Below are 21,229 nucleotides of genomic sequence, written 5' to 3' on the forward strand. Positions count from 1 at the left end.
CACCTGTAATCACCTGCAGTCACCTGTAATCACCTGCAGTCACCTGTAATCACCTGTAATCACCTGTAATCACATGCACACCTGTAATCACCTGCAGTCACCTGTAATCACCTGCAGTCACCTGTAATCACCTGCAGTCACCTGTAGTCACCTGTAGTCACCTGTAATCACCTGCAGTCACCTGTAGTCACCTGTAATCACCTTTAATCACCTGTAATCACATGCACACCTGTAATCACCTGCAGTCACCTGTAATCACCTGCAATCACCTGTAATCACATGCACACCTGCAGTCACCTGTAATCACCTGCAGTCACCTGTAATCACCTGCAGTCACCTGTAATCACCTGTAATCACCTGTAATCACATGCACACCTGTAATCACCTGCAGTCACCTGCAGTCACCTGTAATCACCTGCAATCACCTGTAATCACATGCACACCTGCAGTCACCTGTAATCACCTGTAATCACCTGCAGTCACCTGTAATCACCTGTAATCACCTGCAGTCACCTGTAATCACCTGCAATCACCTCAGCTTTGGGACTGTTGGGGGTGTGGCCTATACAAGCCTAAACCTGTGTTAGTCCTACACCTTTTATAGGGAAAGTTAATTACATATTTGAGTCACTGTGATTCTGGTGTTGTAATGAGGATTGTGAATTGTGTGTGTGTGTGTGTGTGTGTGTGTGTGTCCATCAGCTCAGCCCACTAAACTCCTGTATGTGATGCATAACTCTGAGACACCTCTCAGCTGTCTGGCTCTGTTTGACGGTGGCCCTACACTGGCGGCGGACGCTAACTTCGATGTGCTCATGGTGAAGCTAAAGAGTCACTTCCAGAATGCGAAGGGCCACAAAGTAGAGAGCCGCGGTGCCCGTTATCGCTACGCTGACTTCCTGATTAAAGTCGGGACAGTAACAATGAGCTCCAGCGCTCGGGGTATCTCAGTGGAGGTCCGTGGTCTAATACACACACACACACACACACACACACACACACACACACAGTGTGTAAATCACACCAACAGCTCTGTATTTGTGTGGGTGTGTGCAGGTGGAGTACTCAGCTTGTGTAGTTCCTGGTGACTGTTGGAACCTGATGAAGGAGTTCATGCAGAGTTTTCTGGGCTCCAGCGTTCCTGACCTGCCCTCTGTGTTCAGCAGTAAGGCTGAGGGTCTGTTCGCTCCGGCTGACTGCATGGACACCATGAACCAGTACCTCGAGCTCTTCAGCAAAATCCGCAAACAGCAGGTGCTGCCGGGGAGCGGCGTGCGCTGACAAACACACACACAAGCTGGAAAGAAGCCACGACATGCAGATCTGCTGTGGAACAGAACTGTCAGCTCTGGACCAGGACATAAACTGTAAAAACTCACAAGTCAATCACATGTCCAGTTTCTCAGCTGTGTTTTCTTTACTGCTGTATCAAAGTGAAGGGACACTGTGACTGAATTTATGTTGGGGTTTTTTTAAGAAAATGTAAAATTTTTACTAAAATAAAGTTGAACTGTAGCAGTAATATGGTAATTTATAATTATTGGGATAAAAACACTGCAGCACTCATGCAGTGTGACTCAAAACAGTGCCTTCCTTACATGCACCCAGCTACACTGACACTCTTATTTTGTTTTTACCTCACGAGAACAGAGGGCGGAAGGGCAACAAACATTTCAATTACAATTAGAATTACAAATTAAAAATATCAAAAAAGTAAAGAAATTGCAATAAAAATCAGATGAAATACAATAAAAATAAAAATGGTACAAAAACAGTTTACAATGTAAGAGAAGCCATATTCAATAGAAATTCCGTAGTACACTGTTTGTGCAATTAAAGTGAGAATATTTTTTAGGTGAAAAGTCATTTAAAATGTAATGTGTAAAGTTCGTAGTCCAGTTAATATGAAGTTTATGAGGTAAGAGGGTCTATTGTAAAAAGGCAGGGTGTATTTCAGCATCAGGGTCAGTAGTAAGCATGATGTACCAGTGGAAGTGTTAGTGTGTGACAAGTGTTAATCTGCCTGTGGATACAGACTGCTCACAAGTCTCCTTGTCCTGGCTGTAGTGCTCCGGTTCTGCTCACTAGACTTCATGAGAGTAAAGAGAATGGGATGTGTGGGGTCACTGATGTTACTGGCCCACTGGTTTGTCCTGTTATTAAAAATCCGTAGTGGTGATCTGTCCCTGTGAGTTTCTGGTCTGTCCTTATCACCCTCTGAAGTGCCCTTCTGTCATGTGTTGTGCTGTTGTAGCAGGTTAACACCCTCTCCGTAGTGCAACACTTTGTGTAGTATCTGTAGTATCAATGCCAAACTTCAGTATCATGCCAAACTTGCTGCGTCCCCTCAGGAAATACATTCTTTTGCTGGATTTGTTTACCAGCTGTGCTGTGATCTGTAAGCACTTAAGTTCCTCACAGATATAGACAGCCAGGGATTTACAGCTGAAACCTCACTCTGGTAGATGTCGTGTCCTTACTATGAACTTAATGATAACATTATTGGGCTGAGCAGCGATAAGTGACCAGTATAGGACCAAGTACACAACCTTGAGGTGTTCATGATAAGAGTGATGGAGGAGTTTTCTGAGGCAGACATGCTGGGATTAGCCAGTGGCACTCAGTGTCCAGTGACAGTGCAGGTGACAGTCCAAGGCCAATCTGTAACAAAGCATAACAAATGCAACAGCATGGACTCGGGATGTGTTTATGTTGTAAACATGTTGGTATTGTACTCTGAATGCGCTCCTGACCAATGCACTCGCACTGCTGACTCCTTCACCGTGTTGTTTATACAGTGACAGCAGCTCTGCTGAATGGGGTAAGAGACTGGGGCAAGTTTCTTTTCATTCATTCATCTTCTACCGCTTATCTGAACTACCTCGGGTCACGGGGAGCCTGTGCCTATCTCAGGCGTCATCGGGCATCAAGGCAGGATACACCCTGGACGGAGTGCCAACCCATCACAGGGCACACACACACACACACACACACACACACACACACACACACACACACTCTCATTCACTCACACAATCACACACTACGGACAATTTTCCAGAGATGCCAATCAACCTACCATGCATGTCTTTGGACCGGGGGAGGAAACCGGAGTACCCGGAGGAAACCCCCGAGGCACGGGGAGAACATGTAAACTCCACACACACAAGGCGGAGGTGGGAATCGAACCCCAACCCTGGAGGTGTGAGCCGAACGTACTAACCACTAAGACACCGTGCCCCCCTTGGCAAGTTTCTTCTTCTTTACTAATAAGGAGATTATGGTGCACATTCCGCCACCTGCTGGATGGAGTGCGGAGCTTCATCCTCTCATTACCGCGGACACGCTGCTCTTCTCCCCGCCTCTGCGTCCTGACTGCACTTACGCCTGTCTGTCGTGACTGACGTATCTAACAGCCAATAAGAATCAACGCTTATCATGGTCACAACCAATCAGTAACGAGGCGACTGAAAACCGAATCCCAAATGGCTCCCTATTGGATGTAAAGTGCACTATATACAGCGTGGTTTTAAACCCTAACGTGCACTGTGTAGGGAGCAGGAGCCCGTTTAGGACGCGGCCCTGATCCTCTCCGGTCCGGGTTCGGTTGTGACAGCGCGCGTGCGGTAAATAAAAAGCCGCACACAAACAGCGGAACGAGCGGAAATGTTGCACACGGAGCGTTTAGTGCGCGACTGTCTGTGGGACGCTGTGTGTTTATCTGTAGGGACGTGTCGACGTGTATAAACGTGTATTAACGTGTAAACATCTGGTCCATGTGGCGGTTCCCGGACTTTAATCCGAGCGCCCGGTGCGTTTTGTTTAAAGGTTTTAAAACAAAAGTTTATTTCCAGCAGAATAATCTTTATTGTGATGAGGAATAAAGCCGAAGCGCTGTGTGTGTTTGTTCCGGCACTAACTCTGTCCTGTGGACTTTGTGTGACTGATTTATTCTCGGTGTAAACAGCGCTCTTTGTTCTGAGGTAAGTCCTGAGGATGCTAGGCTAGCTCATTAGCTTAGCATTAGCTTAGCATTAGCATGCCGGCACCCGGCTGGCGCGGTTTACTTACTCCTCAGTTAAAATGTGTCCTCGCAGTAAAACACACGTAATAAGCGGTGCTTTTCTTCTAGTGAGACAATTCGGGAGACTTTAAGTGTAGATATGATGATCTGTTTACATTTACGAGTTTTGGTCAGATAACGATAAAGCGAAACATCGCGATATTTCAGTTGCTCAGCTCGACGGTACCGAACCGTCCGGTCAGCAGGTCGGTACCGAACCGTCCGGTCAGCAGGTCGGTACTAAGCTCAGACTCTGATCCCGGTTTGTGTAGAACCTGAAAGCTTTGTGTTGTGTTGGTGGTTAGTGTGAGCTCCAGCATCAACACCACACTGTTTACTTTGTGACCCAGACGCAGACCCTCAGCTCCACTCTGTTTCTTCACATCCCACTGTTGAGGCAGCTGACAGCATGTTTCCGTTTCTCCATGGCAGTGTGGTGCTGAGTGATGCTGAGATCCTCGCTCTGAGGTTGTGATGCTCACCACACACTCCATCAGTCCTTTATGAATCCACTTTCATGGTGAGTCACACAACTTCTCTCCCTGTGTGGACAACAGAAATACCTGTGCTGTGTTTTTTTTTGTATTACAATAAATGTGTGTGTGTGTGTTTCCCGCTCAGCCCCGGTCCGGTCGTGCCGCAGTGCTGTGGCTCCTGACTCGTGAGGGCTGATGAGTGTTTGGGAGCAATGGAGCGCTGCAAGCATGTGGTCCGTCTCCGTTTGGGACAAGATCACTCCATCTTGAACCCTCAGAAATGGCGCTGTGTGGACTGCAACACCACAGAGTCCGTGTGGGCCTGTCTCAAATGTGCGCACGTGGCTTGTGGTCACTACATCGAAGAGCACTCGTTGCAGCACTACCGCGAGACACAGCACCCGCTCGCCATGGAAGTGCGAGCGCTAGATGTGTTCTGCTTTGCGTGTGGCGATTACGTCCTAAACGACAACGCAGAGGGCGACCTGAAGCTCCTGCGGGGGGCGTTGTCCACCGTGCGGGATGCCGGGCGCCGCTCCATGCGTTCTGCGTCGTCGTCGTCACACTCGGTGGGCAGCGACGGGGCAGGAACTGTGCAGGTGGCACTAAGGCACCGGAGACGTGTGCTGTTAGGAACTGCTTTTCGGCACTGGAGGACACGGCAACAAGACGAGCAGAAAAAACTGGAACAGGAGAAGGAGGAACTTCGGCGACAACGTAAGGAAATGAAGAAAAGGATCATGGGAGATGACGGAAACGCACCGCCAAGGAAAAGCGCACGCCTTTTAACACAGGCACCGCGGCCGCTAATTGCGCTGATTCCAAGAAAATTCAGAGACCCACCTGAAAAAGTGCCACTTCCCAGCAAGACTTTGTCAAAAAATCCCAGAAAAGTGCTCCGTACTGTGAAACCGGGCGTGGCAGGAAAGCGGGCCAAGTCATCGTTTCTGTTAGCACGGCGCAGGCGATTAGCGCCGGGTGTCACAGGACTTCGTAACCTAGGCAACACGTGTTACATGAACTCCATCCTCCAGGTGCTGAGCCACCTGCGTAAGTTCAGGGAGTGTTTCCTTGCACTGGATCTGTGTGAGACGGAGCAGCTGCTGCTTGCCAAAACTCAAGGCATGATGGAAGGAGAAAAACTGGTGCAGCCCAAAGACCCTCGCTCTTCATCTTTATCCGGCCAGCAGGTGTGTTCTGTTTCCCCCCAGATTTATTTCTTGCAGCGTGAGTTTAGAGCAGAATACTGAATGAACTGTTGTGATTACAGGTATCTCTGTGCCAGGAGCTGCACACTCTGTTTAGGGTGATGTGGTCCGGCCGCTGGACGCTCGTTTCTCCTTTCGCCATGCTGCACTCCGTGTGGAACGTCATCCCGGCGTTCCGCGGCTGTGACCAGCAGGACGCGCAGGAATTCCTGTGTGAGTTGCTAGATAAAGTGCAACAAGAGCTGGAGGCTGATGGCGGCTACGGTGCGAAACGGCAACACACACGCACACGCATCGTTATCCCTATCACACAGAGGAAACTCTCCAAACAGGTGCTCAAAGTCCTCAACACCATCTTCCATGGCCAGCTGCTCAGCCAGGTCAGTCCTACACACACAGCATGGAGTAAGGAGCTTAACGAGTTTATAAATATGTATAAATTAATTTACATAATATTGTGACAATTTTTTAAGTAACAAAAACTTACTTGTGTATGTCTACTTGTTTCTGAGTGATGATCGTGTAGACCGTCACTGATCTCCACAGCTTTGTGATCCTTTAAACTCACATCCACATCAACAGTTTAATCACATTGTCTCTCCCTTCCGTGGTGTGTGTGTGTGTGTGTGTGTGTGTCCGTCCTAACCAGGTGACGTGTCTGTCCTGTAAGCGCAAGTCAAACACGGTGGAGCCCTTCTGGGATTTGTCTCTGGAGTTTCCTGAGCGTTATCACAGTGTGGCTAAACTGAGCCAAGTGTCCTCTCAGAGCTGCTCTCTCACAGAGATGCTGAGCAAGTTCACTGAAACCGAGGCTCTGGAGGGATGTATCTACAACTGTAACTACTGCAACAGTGAGCAAACACACACACACACACAAATGCACACATTCACAATAGAAAACAAAACAAAACAGAGAGCTTAGCCATTTGTCCTGGTTTTTTATTTACTGTTTTGTGTGTGTGTCAGGAAAAAGACGCAAGTCGTCCCACAAGCCACTGGCTCTGTCCGAGGCCTGTAAACAGCTGCTGATTTATCGTTTACCTCAGGTGCTGCGGCTTCACCTAAAACGCTTCCGGTAGGTTTTACACACACAAGCAGAAATCTGACATAGTTGCAGTGTGACTATGGACTGGCATGGAGAGAATCAGGTGTTTATGCTGATTTTACACACTTGTATTTAATCACTGTCTGCCTGTTTAGCTGGTCGGGCCGGAACCACAGGGAGAAGATCGGTGTTCATGTGGCATTTGATCAGGTTCTGAACATGGAGCCATACTGCTGTCCTGACGCATCACAGGTCTTCACCTACGACCTCTCTGCTGTAGTGATGCATCATGGGAAAGGCTTCGGCTCAGGACACTACACGGCCTACTGCTACAACACGGAGGGGGGTGAGTGATGTTCACGATGATTACTCACTGTCTGTCTTTTCTGTAGAATGTTATTCACTAACTTTTTAAACTTGTGTTTGCAGGTTTCTGGGTCCACTGTAATGACTCTGAGATGAATGTGTGTAGCGTGGAAGAGGTCTGCAGCACTCAGGCGTACATCCTGTTTTACACACAACGCTCAGCTTAAAGAGACTCAACAAACCCACACCTGGGTGTAGTACTGACCGAACAATCCAACCTGTGTGTGTCTAGAACAGGCCTTACTTCCGTGTGTGTGTGTGTGTGTGTGTGTGTGTGTGAGAGATACAGAGAGAGAGAGAGACATGCCTATCCTAGCCAGCACACATGTTTAGGTCAGGTCTGATTAGCCGTCACACGGCTCAGCTGTATTTTTTCACTGAGGTATTTTACAATAAAGACGAGGTTCATCACTCATGGCACTTTTCAGCTGATGTGGAGCAGGAATCGGTCCACAGCCGGTTCTGAGTGTTTACAGTAGGCCAGGCAGCAGCTTTACTCTGTCTTCTACATAAACGTGTGTATTCTGGACGTTACTCGTGATACTAGTGATGTCATACACTCCCAGCATGTGTCTGATTTCAGCAGGAGTGTGACTTGGTTGTAGGTAATGATTGAACACACCAGCAAAAAAAATGACCTAAAAGCCACTGTTGAGTGTTTTCACTAATCAGCTTATGTATATAAACCTTTATAACAATCGCTCCAGACGTCCGAGTTTTGTTTGTTTGTTGCCATGGCAACAGCAGATTTGAGCAGCTACACCTTCAGAATGAATAGATTTAATCAGGGTCTATGTCTGTGATCATGTTGTAGAAGGCCGTGTGTTCGGGAAATGAACACGTCTGCTGACGTAACCGTTCGGCTCTGTAAGCTTCGGCTTCGGCTCCACGTCTGTTGAAAAGTTGCATCAGCTCTGACCTCAAGTTCGTTTTAGATCTCAGAGATTTTCTACACACTAAGACTGCGCAGACACACACACACACAAACACAGTGTGTGTGTGCACATCCAGGGCATTCAGGACCATCGTCCTCACACTGGAGATTCAGGAAAACACATCAACACGCCCACACTGCCTGAGGGAGGAGCTCAGGGTGATGGAGGGATGGAGAAAGAAGTGCAGCTGGGGGAAGGATGGAGCTCCCCCTGTGCTGACTGAGGACTGAGACAACTGTCTGGAGGATTCCATCATCAAACTTTTCACACACTACAATCAGGAATTGCTCAAATTTGTGATACTGTTTTTCTTTTCTACTGTGGTTTCTAATGTGCATCATGAACTGTGTGCTGGGGCGGGGCTACCTGCACCTAGGCACCTGAGGGGCGGGGCTACCTGCACCTAGGCACCTGAGGGGCGGGGCTACCTGCACCTAGGCACCTGAGGGGCGGGGCTACCTGCACCTAGGCACCTGAGGGGCGGGGCTACCTGCACCTAGGCACCTGAGGGGCGGGGCTACCTGCACCTAGGCACCTGAGGGGCGGGGCTACCTGCACCTAGGCACCTGAGGGGCGGGGCTACCTGCACCTAGGCACCTGAGGGGCGGGGCTACCTGCACCTAGGCACCTGAGGGGCGGGGCTACCTGCACCTAGGCACCTGAGGGGCGGGGCTACCTGCACCTAGGCACCTGAGGGGCGGGGCTACCTGCACCTAGGCACCTGAGGGGCGGGGCTACCTGCACCTAGGCACCTGAGGGGCGGGGCTACCTGCACCTAGGCACCTGAGGGGCGGGGCTACCTGCACCTAGGCACCTGAGGGGCGGGGCTACCTGCACCTAGGCACCTGAGGGGCGGGGCTACCTGCACCTAGGCACCTGAGGGGCGGGGCTACCTGCACCTAGGCACCTGAGGGGCGGGGCTACCTGCACCTAGGCGCATGAGGGGCGGGGCTACCTGCACCTAGGCACCTGAGGGGCGGGGCTACCTGCACCTAGGCGCATGAGGGGCGGGGCTACCTGCACCTAGGCGCATGAGGGGCGGGGCTACCTGCACCTAGGCGCATGAGGGGCGGGGCTACCTGCACCTAGGCGCATGAGGGGCGGGGCTACCCGCACCTAGGTGCATGAGGGGCGGGGCTACCTGTACCTGACTAAAAATGGGATGGGACTGAGGGGGAGTCGGGGTGGGGGGGGGGACTGTTACTTTAGTCAATTACTGACCAGAACAATCTGATGACCATGAATGTCTTTCGTGTGTGTGTGTGTGTGTGTGTGTGTGTGTGTGAGAGAGAGAGTGTTTAGGACTACAGAGGTTTTACATGACCTCTGAACTCATGACATTTTGTTCTGTATTGTGGAGGCACCAGTTATCAACTTTATTGATCTGGACTTGACCTGATAGCGATTAAAGAGATTCCATCACAATACTGAGTCGTTATTGAGGTTATAAAGACACATAAATGGCTCAAGGATGCTAACACTAGCTAGCAAAGACTGCTAATGTGTTTCCTGATGAAATCTGCCTGTTATTTTACAAAAGAATAATCAGTAAAGTCAGATATTAACTCCATGTTGACCTGCTCGGAGTCCCAACATTCATCTAGTGACTAATGAGAAGGAGTCTGAGCTGTAAGTGATGTGCTGAAGGGGATGATCACGTGACCCCAGCCTGTGTGTGTGTGTGTGTGTGTGTAACTTACTCAGGTTCTCAGGTGAAATCTGTCCTGATCCACAACACAAACGGTGTGTAATGATGATCAGAGTCACAGCTTTAACTCCTTCTGATGGAGCAGAAACACCCAGTGAAGTGATGGCGTCACTGCTTACGTCATCGTGACCTTTCACCTTTATGTCGGTTAAAGAATTATTAAAGTTTTACATAATATTTTTTCCTTAATCAGCTTTTTGTCACAGAGGTTTTAGAATAAATGTCTGATTAAAAAAAGGAATAAAATACTGATTTATGATGAAATGAAAACAATTAATAAAAAATTTTACTACACACATTTACTAAAGAAAAAATAGTGACTTCTGTAAGAAAGACATTTATTTTATTTTAACCATCACAATATTTTATTCTTTTCTTCTCATTTTCTCTAAAAGTTTAGTGGTTTATAATTATTTAACTGAACCAAAATCCATTTTGTGTGACAGTGTGAGGTTATACATTTATGTATATAATATTTACACACACACACTCACTCACACCACACACACTCACACACTCACACCACACACACACACTCACACCACACACCACACACACATCCTTATTACATCACGTTACCTTAAATTTAAATATGCAGCAAGTGAAGTAGAAATAGTGCAGCAAATTTACCAGTTCTGTATATTATTCACATTTAAAACATTTTTCATTTGTTAATCAATCAGGCAAAACATTTAGAAAGTCATTTTAAAATACTGAGAAAATTCATTCATTCATTTTCTTTCTCTTATCCGAACTACCTCGGGTCACGAGGAGCCTAACTAACTAATTATTGAAGTTAATTAATTAATCATTTTCTCAGTAAGAGTGTGTGAGTGCCAACCCATCGCAGGGCACACACACGCACTCACTCATTCACTCATTCACTCTTACTGAGAAAATGATTGAAGTTAATTAATTTACAACAATAAGATTATTTCCATACATTGTCTAGCATTAACCCCTCTTTACTTGACTACTCACCACAGCTTCTGGTTGGGCAAATCTTCAGCAGTCTTTGGTGTATTCTGCTCCTGTGCAGAAGTGAATGTAGGGCAGGAATAAAGAGCTGTGCTCCTCTGCTGCTGCTTCCTGTGTGAACAGAGACCGGTCCGTACCTGTACAGTCCTTATAGACGGTTTCATTTTGCCTTGGGCTCAGAAATATGGACATGTGCTCAGACAACTATATTTGTGGGGAGGATTGCAGGAAAGTGTAGAACACGATGGTCCATGCTGTTGTCTTCTCTCATAGGGAAGACACACTGTAAATATTACTATTTAATATAAATAAATTATCATTTTGAGGGAGGCACGGTGTCTTAGTGGTTAGCACGTTCGCCTCACACCTCCAGGGTCGGGGTTCGATTCCCACCTCCACCTTGTGTGTGTGGAGTTTGCATGTTCTCCCCGTGCCTCGGGGGTTTCCTCCGGGTACTCCGGTTTCCTCCCCCGGTCCAAAGACATGCATGGTAGGTTCATTGGCATCTCTGGAAAATTGTCCCTAGTGTGTGATTGTGTGAGTGAATGAGAGTGTGTGTGTGTTTGTGCCCTGTGATGGGTTGGCACTCCGTCCAGGGTGTATCCTGCCTTGATGCCCGATGACGCCTGAGATCCCGTGACCAGAGGTAGTTCGGATAAGCGGTAGAAGATGAATGAATGAATGAAATTATCATTTTAATTATATTTTATGAAGTCACACAGTCATCACATAGCTGTGTAAATGTGTTTATTAAGATTACAGTGCCGTATTTGATGGATTTTAGCAAACAGGGTATAAATATGAAAAGTGAGTGAGCATGTGATCAGTGATGATGGAGCTGTGACTCTGTAGGTACTGCAGGTATAAAACAACTATGATGGACAGTGTTATTGATCAGAGAGCTGAGGAAGTGACAGACGTCCCGCTGGTCCCTTCGACAGAGTGCTCAGTTAAGACAAAGTCACACACGGGCTGTTTGGTTCTTTTACAATCGACGGACACAAATAGAAAGCTTAGAAAACGGTTAATGTGATGCAGTGTGTGAACTCAGTGGCAGTGTATGAAGTCATGCAGAGTGCTGACACTTAAACATTCACAAAAACACCAGACTGATCTCTGATCAGATTTCTGCGGATTCCAATAGTACTCCAATTATTAGCAAAGACATTGAAGGTGATGCTGTGATCAGAACTGATGCTAAGCAACTAGCGTTCTCAAGCAAAAGCTAGCAAAAAAAAATGAGGCTATCAATTTAGCCTCATGTAAAGACACAGTGAGAGCTGAAAGCATCCAGAACAAAAACCTTTACCCCACATGTGTTTGCAAAAAAATAAATTTTAACACAATTCAACACAAAAAAAAAATCAGAAACATACCTTTGTGTTTGTCAACAACTGTATGAACAATATTGTGTGCTAATCCGAGACAGTCACATCCTGATAGCTGGTTTAGTGGTTAGCTTAAGAGCAAACATTGCTACTAGGATTATTTACAGAAGGCAATCATTTCCTTAGCACTGTCTCATTTTGTAGTCGTGTAGCTAATGTGATGCTTATCGATCAACATATTGTGCAGCTCATTAGCTTCTACAGCTGAACTCTGCATTCTGCCACATTTAATTCCTGTATTTCACAATAATATTGCCACAGTATGAAAGCCAAAACTTTGGGCTGAAAACTGCCCAGAATCAGAAGTGTTTCAACTGAAATCTGCAGTCTCTGTTTCACACACAGATAAAACACACATCCTGATATGTGGCACAGCAAGTCATGCAACAACATTCAGTCCTGTTTAAAGGTGAAAAAATAGATAGACACCCTTCCAAGTGTCTATTGTCTTTTCTTCTCTTTCAGAAGGTCAAATGAAAGAGTGTCGAACTAGCTGGTCTGTGCTACTGTATGGTCACTAACATGTCTGCCATATCTCCTGGACTATAAGACGCATTCTTGTATTTGACCTCATGGTGAGAACTGGATGTAAACAGGGATGCAGTGCCCCCTGGTGGCCATGATGCTGTAGCTCAGCACTGCTGTTGCTGGCAGGGAAGCAGCGTGAAGATCCAGACTGGTGCTAAGTTGGACCAGGACATTGTGGACTTTAAGGTGTCACATTTCACCAGTAGAGGTTTTATTGTAGTCATTAATTTCCTGGTGAATGTGATTGTCACTGGTCCAGGTACATGAACTCGGTTTGGGAGATTTAATGCATCCTTTTAGGTACAGGAACCACACAGGTTTCAGTACTGTTTGATTACTGGCTACAATAATGCTAATCACCCCTACTGAAGGTTTTTAGTTTGATGTTAGTGCCAAGCTGACACTAGGTAGTGAATCTGAACCTTTAACCCTTAACCCTTTAACTGCTGGAACATTAGACCTACAGTAAATACACAAGTAATGTGCAACCTACTATTAGATTCGAATCTAAAATGCTAGCAGGCAATTAAACACGACTTATAGTCCAAAATACAGTATTTAAATCTGATGAGTGTTTTAGGGCACGACAGCATGCTGAACTCCAGATCTAGACCAAATACATACAGATCTGGTGTAAATGGGACGTGTCCCACTTACTGTCTCTGTGGTAGTAGCGGTGTTTATATGAGGAGCTCCATCGGCTCTTCAGAGACACAGTAGCAGAGGGTGGAGTTCTGAGGTCACATGACTTAGCCAGACAGGAAGCAGAGTTCGAACCAATCCCAGTGCTTCCAGAGCATAATGAGGAAGAGGGTGAAGGCCACAGAGGAGGTGATGCGAGTGCGGGTCTTCATGAGAGGGGTGATGAAGTTGGCCACGGTGGAGACAAAGACGAGCAGCACTGCCATGAGAGCTAGCAGCACGCTAATGAGCTTCCCGAGCAGAGCGCGAGCGTTGGCGTTCTCCACACCCTCCAACTGCACCACCTGCTGCTGCTGCTGCTGCAACTCCAGCTTACTGACACGTGTCAGACATGACTCCACTGCCTCCTGAACACACACACACACACACACACACCAGCACAAAAGTCAAGATGTAAACATGACTAATCGTGTATGAGCACCAGTAATATACCAATATGCACATGAAGGCCACAGACCAATGGTTTAACGAGAGAAGGGGACAGAGCATTAGTCTGAATTTCTATATGATAAACATCTGAACATTGGGCTTCTATGCTATTATTCTGTCTAATGACATTTTTTGACAATAATCCTGCACATTGCCCTGACTCAACCCCACTGAACACCTTTACAGGATTAACAGGAACACTGAGTGAATCCCAGTGGCTCAGCAAAGGGGGACAAACACCACCAGGGACTTTTATTTATTATATAATAAAATATCTCACAATAATGTATCCATTTCAAAAACTGAAAAAATATAAAGACCAAAAAACCGAGAGCCAAGTGTCTAGTTATTGTGTGTGCATGAGTGAGTGTGTGAGTGAGTGTGAGTGCGTGACTCTGTGTGTGTGTGTGTGTGTGTGTGTGTGTGTGTGTGTGTGTGTGTGTGTGATAGTTAGAGTGAATAAGTGTGTGTGTGTGTGTGTGTGATAGTGGGAAAGTGTGTGTGTGATAGTGAGAGTGGGTAAGTGTGAGTGTGTGTGATAGTGAGAGTGGGTAAGTGTGTGTGTGAGTGTGAGTGTGTGTGATAGTGAGAGTGGGTAAGTGTGTGTGTGTGTGTGATAGTGAGAGTGGGTAAGTGTGTGTGTGATAGTGAGAGTGGGTAAGTGTGTGTGTGTGATAGTGAGAGTGGGTAAGTGTGTGTGTGATAGTGAGAGTGGGTAAGTGTGTGTGTGATAGTGAGAGTGGGTAAGTGTGTGTGTGTGTGTGTGTGATAGTGAGAGTGGGTAAGTGTGTGTGTGATAGTGAGAGTGGGTAAGTGTGTGTGATAGTGAGAGTGGGTAAGTGTGTGTGTGATAGTGAGAGTGGGTAAGTGTGTGTGTGATAGTGAGAGTGGGTAAGTGTGTGTGTGTGTGTGTGTGATAGTGAGAGTGGGTAAGTGTGTGTGTGTACCTGAATGTCTCGAGCTCTCTCATATGACTGGTAGGCCACCTTCTCCTCCATGCTGGCCAGCTCCTGCTTCAGGTTGCTCAGTTCATTTTGATGGAGTTCAGTCACGTCATTTAGCTGCTCCTCCAAACGCTCGTACCTGCTCAGGAAAACACACACAAACACACACACACACACACACACACACACACACACACACACACACACACACTTGAGCTCAGCTCTCTAATATATATTACTATAGACATATGTACCTCAGTTACTCATCTGTATGCACATCTATAGCTCATATATAACTGGACCCAGGCTTACAGCTGTGTATACAGTACCTGTAGCCCACCTATCACCAACATACTTATCACCCCCACACACACCTGTGAACACATGTATTACACATAAAATCCTGTACACCAACACCCCTGTATACACCCCGTACCACCACACCTTTATACACAATTGTACCTCCACACACCTACATGCCATACACATACCTGTATACTCACCTGCACCCCACAGAAACATCTGTATAAAATAAAACAATATGACAATAAAAGCTTTGTGACTTTTACACCTGTATACACCACTGTGTCCCCCACACACCTGTATACACCACTGTGTCCCACACACACCTGTATACACCACTGTGTCCCACACACACCTGTATACACCACTGTGTCCCCCACACACCTGTATACACCACTGTGTCCCCCACACACCTGTATACACCACTGTGTCCCCCACACACCTGTATACACCACTGTGTCCCACACACACCTGTATACACCACTGTGTCCCACACACACCTGTATACACCACTGTGTCCCACACACACCTGTATACACCACTGTGTCCCACACACACCTGTATACACCACTGTGTCCCCCACACACCTGTATACACCACTGTGTCCCACACACACCTGTATACACCACTGTGTCCCACACACACCTGTATACACCACTGTGTCCCCCACACACCTGTATACACCACTGTGTCCCCCACACACCTGTATACACCACTGTGTCCCCCACACACCTGTATACACCACTGTGTCCCACACACCTGTATACACCACTGTGTCCCACACACACCTGTATACACCACTGTGTCCCCCACACACCTGTATACACCACTGTCCCCCACACACCTGTATACACCACTGTGTCCCACACACACCTGTATACACCACTGTGTCCCACACACCTGTATACACCACTGTGTCCCACACACACCTGTATACACCACTGTGTCCCCCACACACCTGTATACACCACTGTCCCCCACACACCTGTATACACCACTGTGTCCCACACACACCTGTATACACCACTGTGTCCCCCACACACCTGTATACACCACTGTCCCCCACACACCTGTATACACCACTGTGTCCCACACACACCTGTATACACCACTCTGTCCCCAACACACCTGTATACGCCACTCTGTCCCCAACACACCTATATACACCACTGTGTCCCCCACACACCTGTATACACCACTGTGTCCCACACACACCTGTATACACCACTCTGTCCCACACACACCTGTATACACCACTGTGTCCCACACACACCTGTATGCACCACTCTGTCCCCAACACACCTGTATACACCACTCTGTCCCCAACACACCTGTATACACCACTCTGTCCCCAACACACCTATATACACCACTCTGTCCCCCACACACCTGTATACACCACTGTGTCCCCCACACACCTGTATACACCACTCTGTCCCACACACAACTGTATACACCACTGTGTCCCGCACACACCTGTATACACCACTGTGTCCCCCACACACCTGTATACACCACTCTGTCCCACACACACCTGTATACACCACTGTATCCCGCACACACCTGTATACACCACTTTGTCCCCTACACACCTGTATACACCACTTTGTCCCCTACACACCTGTATACACCACTTTGTCCCCCTACACACCTGTATACACCACTCTGTCCCGCACACAACTGTATACACCACTCTGTCCCGCACACAACTGTATACACCACTCTGTCCCACACACACCTGTATACCCACTCTGTCTCACACACACCTGTATACACCACTTTGTCCCCCTACACACCTGTATCTGTCCTCCTGCAGGCACTGGGTCATGTAGGAGTAAGTGCTCTGTAGTTGTGTCTTCATGTCTTCCATTGTGTCCTCCATCTGCACCTGACTGGCTTTGATCTCCTGTAGTCCCTCCAACAGAGCGTCCCATGATGCAGACGTATGATGATGATGATGATGATGGTGATGGTGTCCATCCATTCTTGGGCTTCCCATGCAGATGGCTCCGCCCCCTCCAGAGTTGCTCCCAGCCCCGGACCCGGAGGTGCCGCTGGAGCACTCGTCATCACTCCCGTACTTGGGGCTGGACACCAGAGTAGCGCTGCCACTGAGTGTACGAGGGGGTGTGTCCTCTGTATGGCCAGGTTCTAAAGTGTCCTTCAGGTGGGCGATGTTGTCTGCGCTGCCGAACTTATTGCGTATGAGTGCAGAGACTCCGCCCCTCACACCCTCAACCACGCCTCCTCCAAAGCCACTGATGCCGGCCCGCACGTTGGCTCCAACATCCTTCAGGCCCTGCTGCATGTCCCGCAACACGTCTTTGGGCTGACGCACCAAACCGTTCTGTAAGAGAGCCGAGTGTGACAGTTACACACCTGTTACACATTTCATCCAGGTGTTACATAATATTACACTTCTCCAGTTTCACATCTGTATAAACACCTGGAACCCATTTACACACCTGTTTCATGTTTACACACAAACTCACTGACCTGCTCAATTTCTTTGAGCTTTTTGTGGTAGTGTTCGAGTTTTTTGTGCAGGTGTGCGATGGTTTGTGCAGATTTCTGGTTCTTCTTCTCGAAGACGTGTTTGATACGTGACGCTTGCTGTTTGTCAGCGTTGTGAGCGAGCTTCAGATACTCGGCCACGTTGTTGTCTCGTGCCTCCTGTTCCACACGGATTTGTTCAGTGATCTTCAGGATTTTCTGCTGCAGGTGATCCAGTGCAGCACGTGTTCGGTGCCCCTCCCCTTGTCCCTCCACCTGCCATGATCCTGCCCCAGACACAGACCCCGCCCCCTCCACACTGATGTTCCCGTCTGAGCTGCCATGGGCCACTGAGGGGGGCAAAGGCAGTGTCGATACCTCGCTCTTATCCAGCTGTAACACACACATAGACACTCAGACACACACACACTTAGCTACAGACCTGGACAGCACAATTCTTTTATGTCAATTTAAAAACACACAGACACACACCTACACACAGACACACACACACTCACACAGACACACAACCTCACACAGACACACACCCTCACACAGACACACACCTACACACAGACACACACACTCACACAGACACACACCTACACACAGACACACACACTCACACAGACACACACACTCACACAGACACACACATGCACACAGACAAAGGCACACACACGCACACAGACACACCCACAGACACACACGCACACAGTCACACACACAGACACACATACGCACACAGACAAAGGCACACACACGCACACAGACACACACGCACACAGACACACACATACACACAGACACACAAACACACTAAGCTACAGAACTAGACAGCACAAGTGTTTCCTTTATGTCGATTTAGAAACACACACACAGTCACTGTCTGAAGAGGGAAATGTAGACAGAGACAAATGTGTAGAAAGAAACAGAACAAGGTTTTAGAAACTGGTTTACTGTGAAAACACAAAGCACACGCACACACACACACACACACACACGCACACACACACACGCACACACACACACACACACACTGTGCTGCAGCCTGTGTTATGGTGAGGAGTTGGAGGGAACAGAATAAAGGAACAGAAACACACACAGAGGTTTGATGTTACTGTGTGTGTGTGTATGAACATGGCCATGAGTGGCTTGTGCAGGGGATCATGGGTAAAAACAAAGATGTCCGAGAGAGAGAAGAAGATGATGATAATAATAATGATGATGATGATGATGATGATGATGATGATGGGTAGTTGAGGAAACGTTACCATACTATTTAGTCCCGAATCAGTCGGATGAGTGCAGCTCTGTTTCTGAGGCCCATCCCTCTCTCTATCGCTCCATCATCCCTCCCTCTCTCCCTCCCTCCCCCCTCCCCAAATCCACTCTGTCGTTCTCTCTGGGCTTTTCAGTCGCTCCACAGTCTCTGGGTGCTGCACCACCTCCTCCTAGCCATCCCTTGCTCCTCTCCTCCTCTCCGTCTTTATTCTCTTCTGCTTTGTGTCTTAGTCGCTTGTGTCGCTGTCCAATAACCCGCACAATTCCTTTCTTCCTTAAACACCACCACAAATACCACCGTTGCTGCTGCTCTGGTGCGTGTGTGTGATGGAGAGAGAGGGAGAGAGAGAGAGAGAGAGAGAGGGAGAAGGGAGGAGATTAGCGCAAGCGCATTAGTGTCTCGGGGGTGGAGGGAAGTTGAGAGAGAACGAGAGAGAGAGAGAGAGAGAGAGAGAGAGAGAGTGAGAGAGAGAGAGAGAGAGAGAGAGAGAGAGAGAGAGAGAGATTACCATGGTGTCATCTCTAAACGTACAAACACTGCAGCATTCATGTGACACACACACACATACACACACACATACACACACACACACAATCATTTGTTATTATGAATTAAATGTTTAATATAAGATTTTTAAAATATTCTAATCCTCATTCTGATCAAAACTGATCTTTATATAAATATGTTGACAAATGAAACAATATGAGAGATGATTGTGTGTGTAGCTGCTGTATAAATATATAAATATATAAATGTATAAATATATAAATGTATAAATATAAATATATAAATATATAAATATATAAATGTATAAATATATAAATATATAAATGTATAAATATATAAATATATAAATGTATAAATGTATAAATATATAAATATAAATATATAAATGTATAAATATATAAATATAAATATATAAATGTATAAATATATAAATATAAATATATAAATGTATAAATATATAAATATATAAATGTATAAATATATAAATATATAAATATAAATGTATAAATATATAAATATATAAATGTATAAATATATAAATATATAAATGTATAAATATATACATGTATAAATATATAAATATATAATTGTATAAATATATAAATATAAATATATAAATATATAAATGTATAAATATATAAATATAAATATATAAATATATAAATGTATAAATATATAAATATAAATATATAAATATATAAATATATAAATGTATAAATGTATAAATATATAAATATATAAATGTATAAATATATAAATATATAAATGTATAAATGTATAAATATATAAATATAAATATATAAATATATAAATGTATAAATATAAATATATAAATATAAATATATAAATGTATAAATATATAAATGTATAAATATAAATATATAAATATAAAGATATAAATGTATAAATATATAAATGTATAAATATATAAATATATAAATCGTACATCTGCTTTTATAAACTTCTTTATAACGTTTAATAAATCAATGCAAAAAGTTTACTGAAGACGAGCTGTAGGTCTGAGCAAATATGTTAGTACTGCAAGACTGAAGTCACACAATTCACCTCACACATCTCACACACCTCACACACCTCACACCTCACACACACCTCACACATCTCACACACCTCACACATCTCATCTCACACACCTCACACACCTCACACACCTCACACACCTCACACATCTCATCTCACACACACCTCACACATCTCACACACCTCACACATCTCATCTCACACACCTCACACCTCACACACCTCACACATCTCACACACCTCACACATCTCATCTCACACACCTCACACCTCACACACACCTCACACATCTCACACACCTCACACATCTCATCTCACACACCTCACACACCTCACACCTCTCACCTCACACACACCTCACACATCTCACACACCTCACACATCTCATCTCACACACCTCACACCTCACACACACCTCACACATCTCACACACCTCACACATCTCATCTCACACACCTCACACACCTCACACCTCTCACCTCACACACACCTCACACATCTCACACACCTCACACATCTCATCTCACACACCTCACACCTCACACATCTCACACACCTCACACCTCACACACACCTCACACATCTCACACACCTCACACATCTCATCTCACACACCTCACACCTCACACACACCTCACACATCTCACACACCTCACACATCTCATCTCACACATCTCACACATCTCACACACCTCACACACCTCACACATCTCATCTCACACACCTCACACACCTCACACATCTCATCTCACACACCTCACACACCTCACACATCTCACACACCTCACACATCTCATCTCACACACCTCACACACCTCACACACCTCACACAT

General features: G+C 46.2%; 3 protein-coding genes across 11 annotated transcripts in view; 2 read left to right on the plus strand and 1 right to left on the minus strand.

Annotated features, from left to right (window-relative positions):
• The window catches only part of med20 (mediator complex subunit 20), a 3,344-nt gene extending 1,822 nt beyond the window's left edge, over window positions 1-1,522 (plus strand). The window contains exons 3-4 of the mRNA XM_060858778.1: window positions 703-956; window positions 1,057-1,522. Of these exons, the coding sequence (XP_060714761.1) occupies window positions 703-956; window positions 1,057-1,281 (479 nt within the window). The 3' untranslated portion in view covers window positions 1,282-1,522. The remainder of the gene's footprint in view (window positions 1-702; window positions 957-1,056) is intronic.
• A 2,008-nt stretch (window positions 1,523-3,530) lies between these two features.
• Window positions 3,531-8,092, plus strand: usp49 (ubiquitin specific peptidase 49). 7 transcript variants are annotated; one of them, XR_009647638.1, is made up of 9 exons: window positions 3,541-3,983; window positions 4,414-4,583; window positions 4,685-5,729; window positions 5,810-6,127; window positions 6,397-6,598; window positions 6,714-6,822; window positions 6,948-7,138; window positions 7,222-7,410; window positions 7,447-8,092. XR_009647638.1 is itself a non-coding variant. In XM_060858771.1 (8 exons), exons 3-8 carry the CDS (start codon window positions 4,752-4,754, stop codon window positions 7,323-7,325), a joined length of 1,902 nt encoding a protein of 633 aa, XP_060714754.1. In that variant the 5' UTR covers window positions 3,531-3,626; window positions 4,414-4,583; window positions 4,685-4,751; the 3' UTR covers window positions 7,326-8,092. The 7 variants fall into 7 exon arrangements, 6 of the variants coding, with proteins under 6 accessions (XP_060714754.1, XP_060714752.1, XP_060714757.1 ...); XM_060858771.1 differs by having other exon boundaries at window positions 3,531-3,626; window positions 7,222-8,092; XM_060858769.1 differs by having other exon boundaries at window positions 7,222-8,092.
• Window positions 8,093-11,573: 3,481 nt separating this feature from the next.
• On the minus strand, window positions 11,574-19,147 carry tmcc2 (transmembrane and coiled-coil domain family 2). Of its 3 annotated transcripts, XM_060858110.1 has the most exons (5): window positions 18,841-19,147; window positions 17,570-17,959; window positions 16,870-17,420; window positions 14,774-14,909; window positions 11,574-13,744 (listed from the first exon to the last, which is right to left on the minus strand). In XM_060858110.1, exons 1-5 carry the CDS (start codon window positions 18,841-18,843, stop codon window positions 13,445-13,447), a joined length of 1,380 nt encoding a protein of 459 aa, XP_060714093.1. In that variant the 5' UTR covers window positions 18,844-19,147; the 3' UTR covers window positions 11,574-13,444. The 3 variants fall into 3 exon arrangements, with proteins under 3 accessions (XP_060714093.1, XP_060714092.1, XP_060714094.1); XM_060858109.1 differs by lacking the exon at window positions 18,841-19,147 and having other exon boundaries at window positions 17,570-18,282; XM_060858111.1 differs by lacking the exon at window positions 18,841-19,147 and having other exon boundaries at window positions 17,539-17,641.
• Between the last annotated feature and the right edge of the window lie 2,082 nt (window positions 19,148-21,229).

This window comes from Tachysurus vachellii, chromosome 22 (genome assembly GCF_030014155.1).
Source record: "Tachysurus vachellii isolate PV-2020 chromosome 22, HZAU_Pvac_v1, whole genome shotgun sequence".
NCBI classification, from domain to species: Eukaryota; Metazoa; Chordata; class Actinopteri; order Siluriformes; family Bagridae; genus Tachysurus; species Tachysurus vachellii.

What these genes read in the sequence shown, in the direction of transcription:
- usp49 (XM_060858771.1), top strand. Translation starts at nt 4,752, where the DNA reads ATGGAGCGCTGCAAGCATGTGGTCCGTCTCCGTTTGGGACAAGATCAC. An exon ending in ATGGCCAGCTGCTCAGCCAG is followed by an intron (nt 6,128 to 6,396) that starts GTCAGTCCTACA and finishes CGTCCTAACCAG; the next exon opens with GTGACGTGTCTGTCCTGTAA. An exon ending in CTGCTACAACACGGAGGGGG is followed by an intron (nt 7,139 to 7,221) that starts GTGAGTGATGTT and finishes TTGTGTTTGCAG; the next exon opens with GTTTCTGGGTCCACTGTAAT.
- tmcc2 (XM_060858109.1), bottom strand. Translation starts at nt 17,974, where the DNA reads ATGTGTGTGTTACAGCTGGATAAGAGCGAGGTATCGACACTGCCTTTG. An exon ending in AGCTCAAAGAAATTGAGCAG is followed by an intron (nt 17,421 to 17,569) that starts GTCAGTGAGTTT and finishes GCTCTCTTACAG; the next exon opens with AACGGTTTGGTGCGTCAGCC. An exon ending in AGAGAGCTCGAGACATTCAG is followed by an intron (nt 13,745 to 14,773) that starts GTACACACACAC and finishes GTGTGTGTTCAG; the next exon opens with GAGGCAGTGGAGTCATGTCT.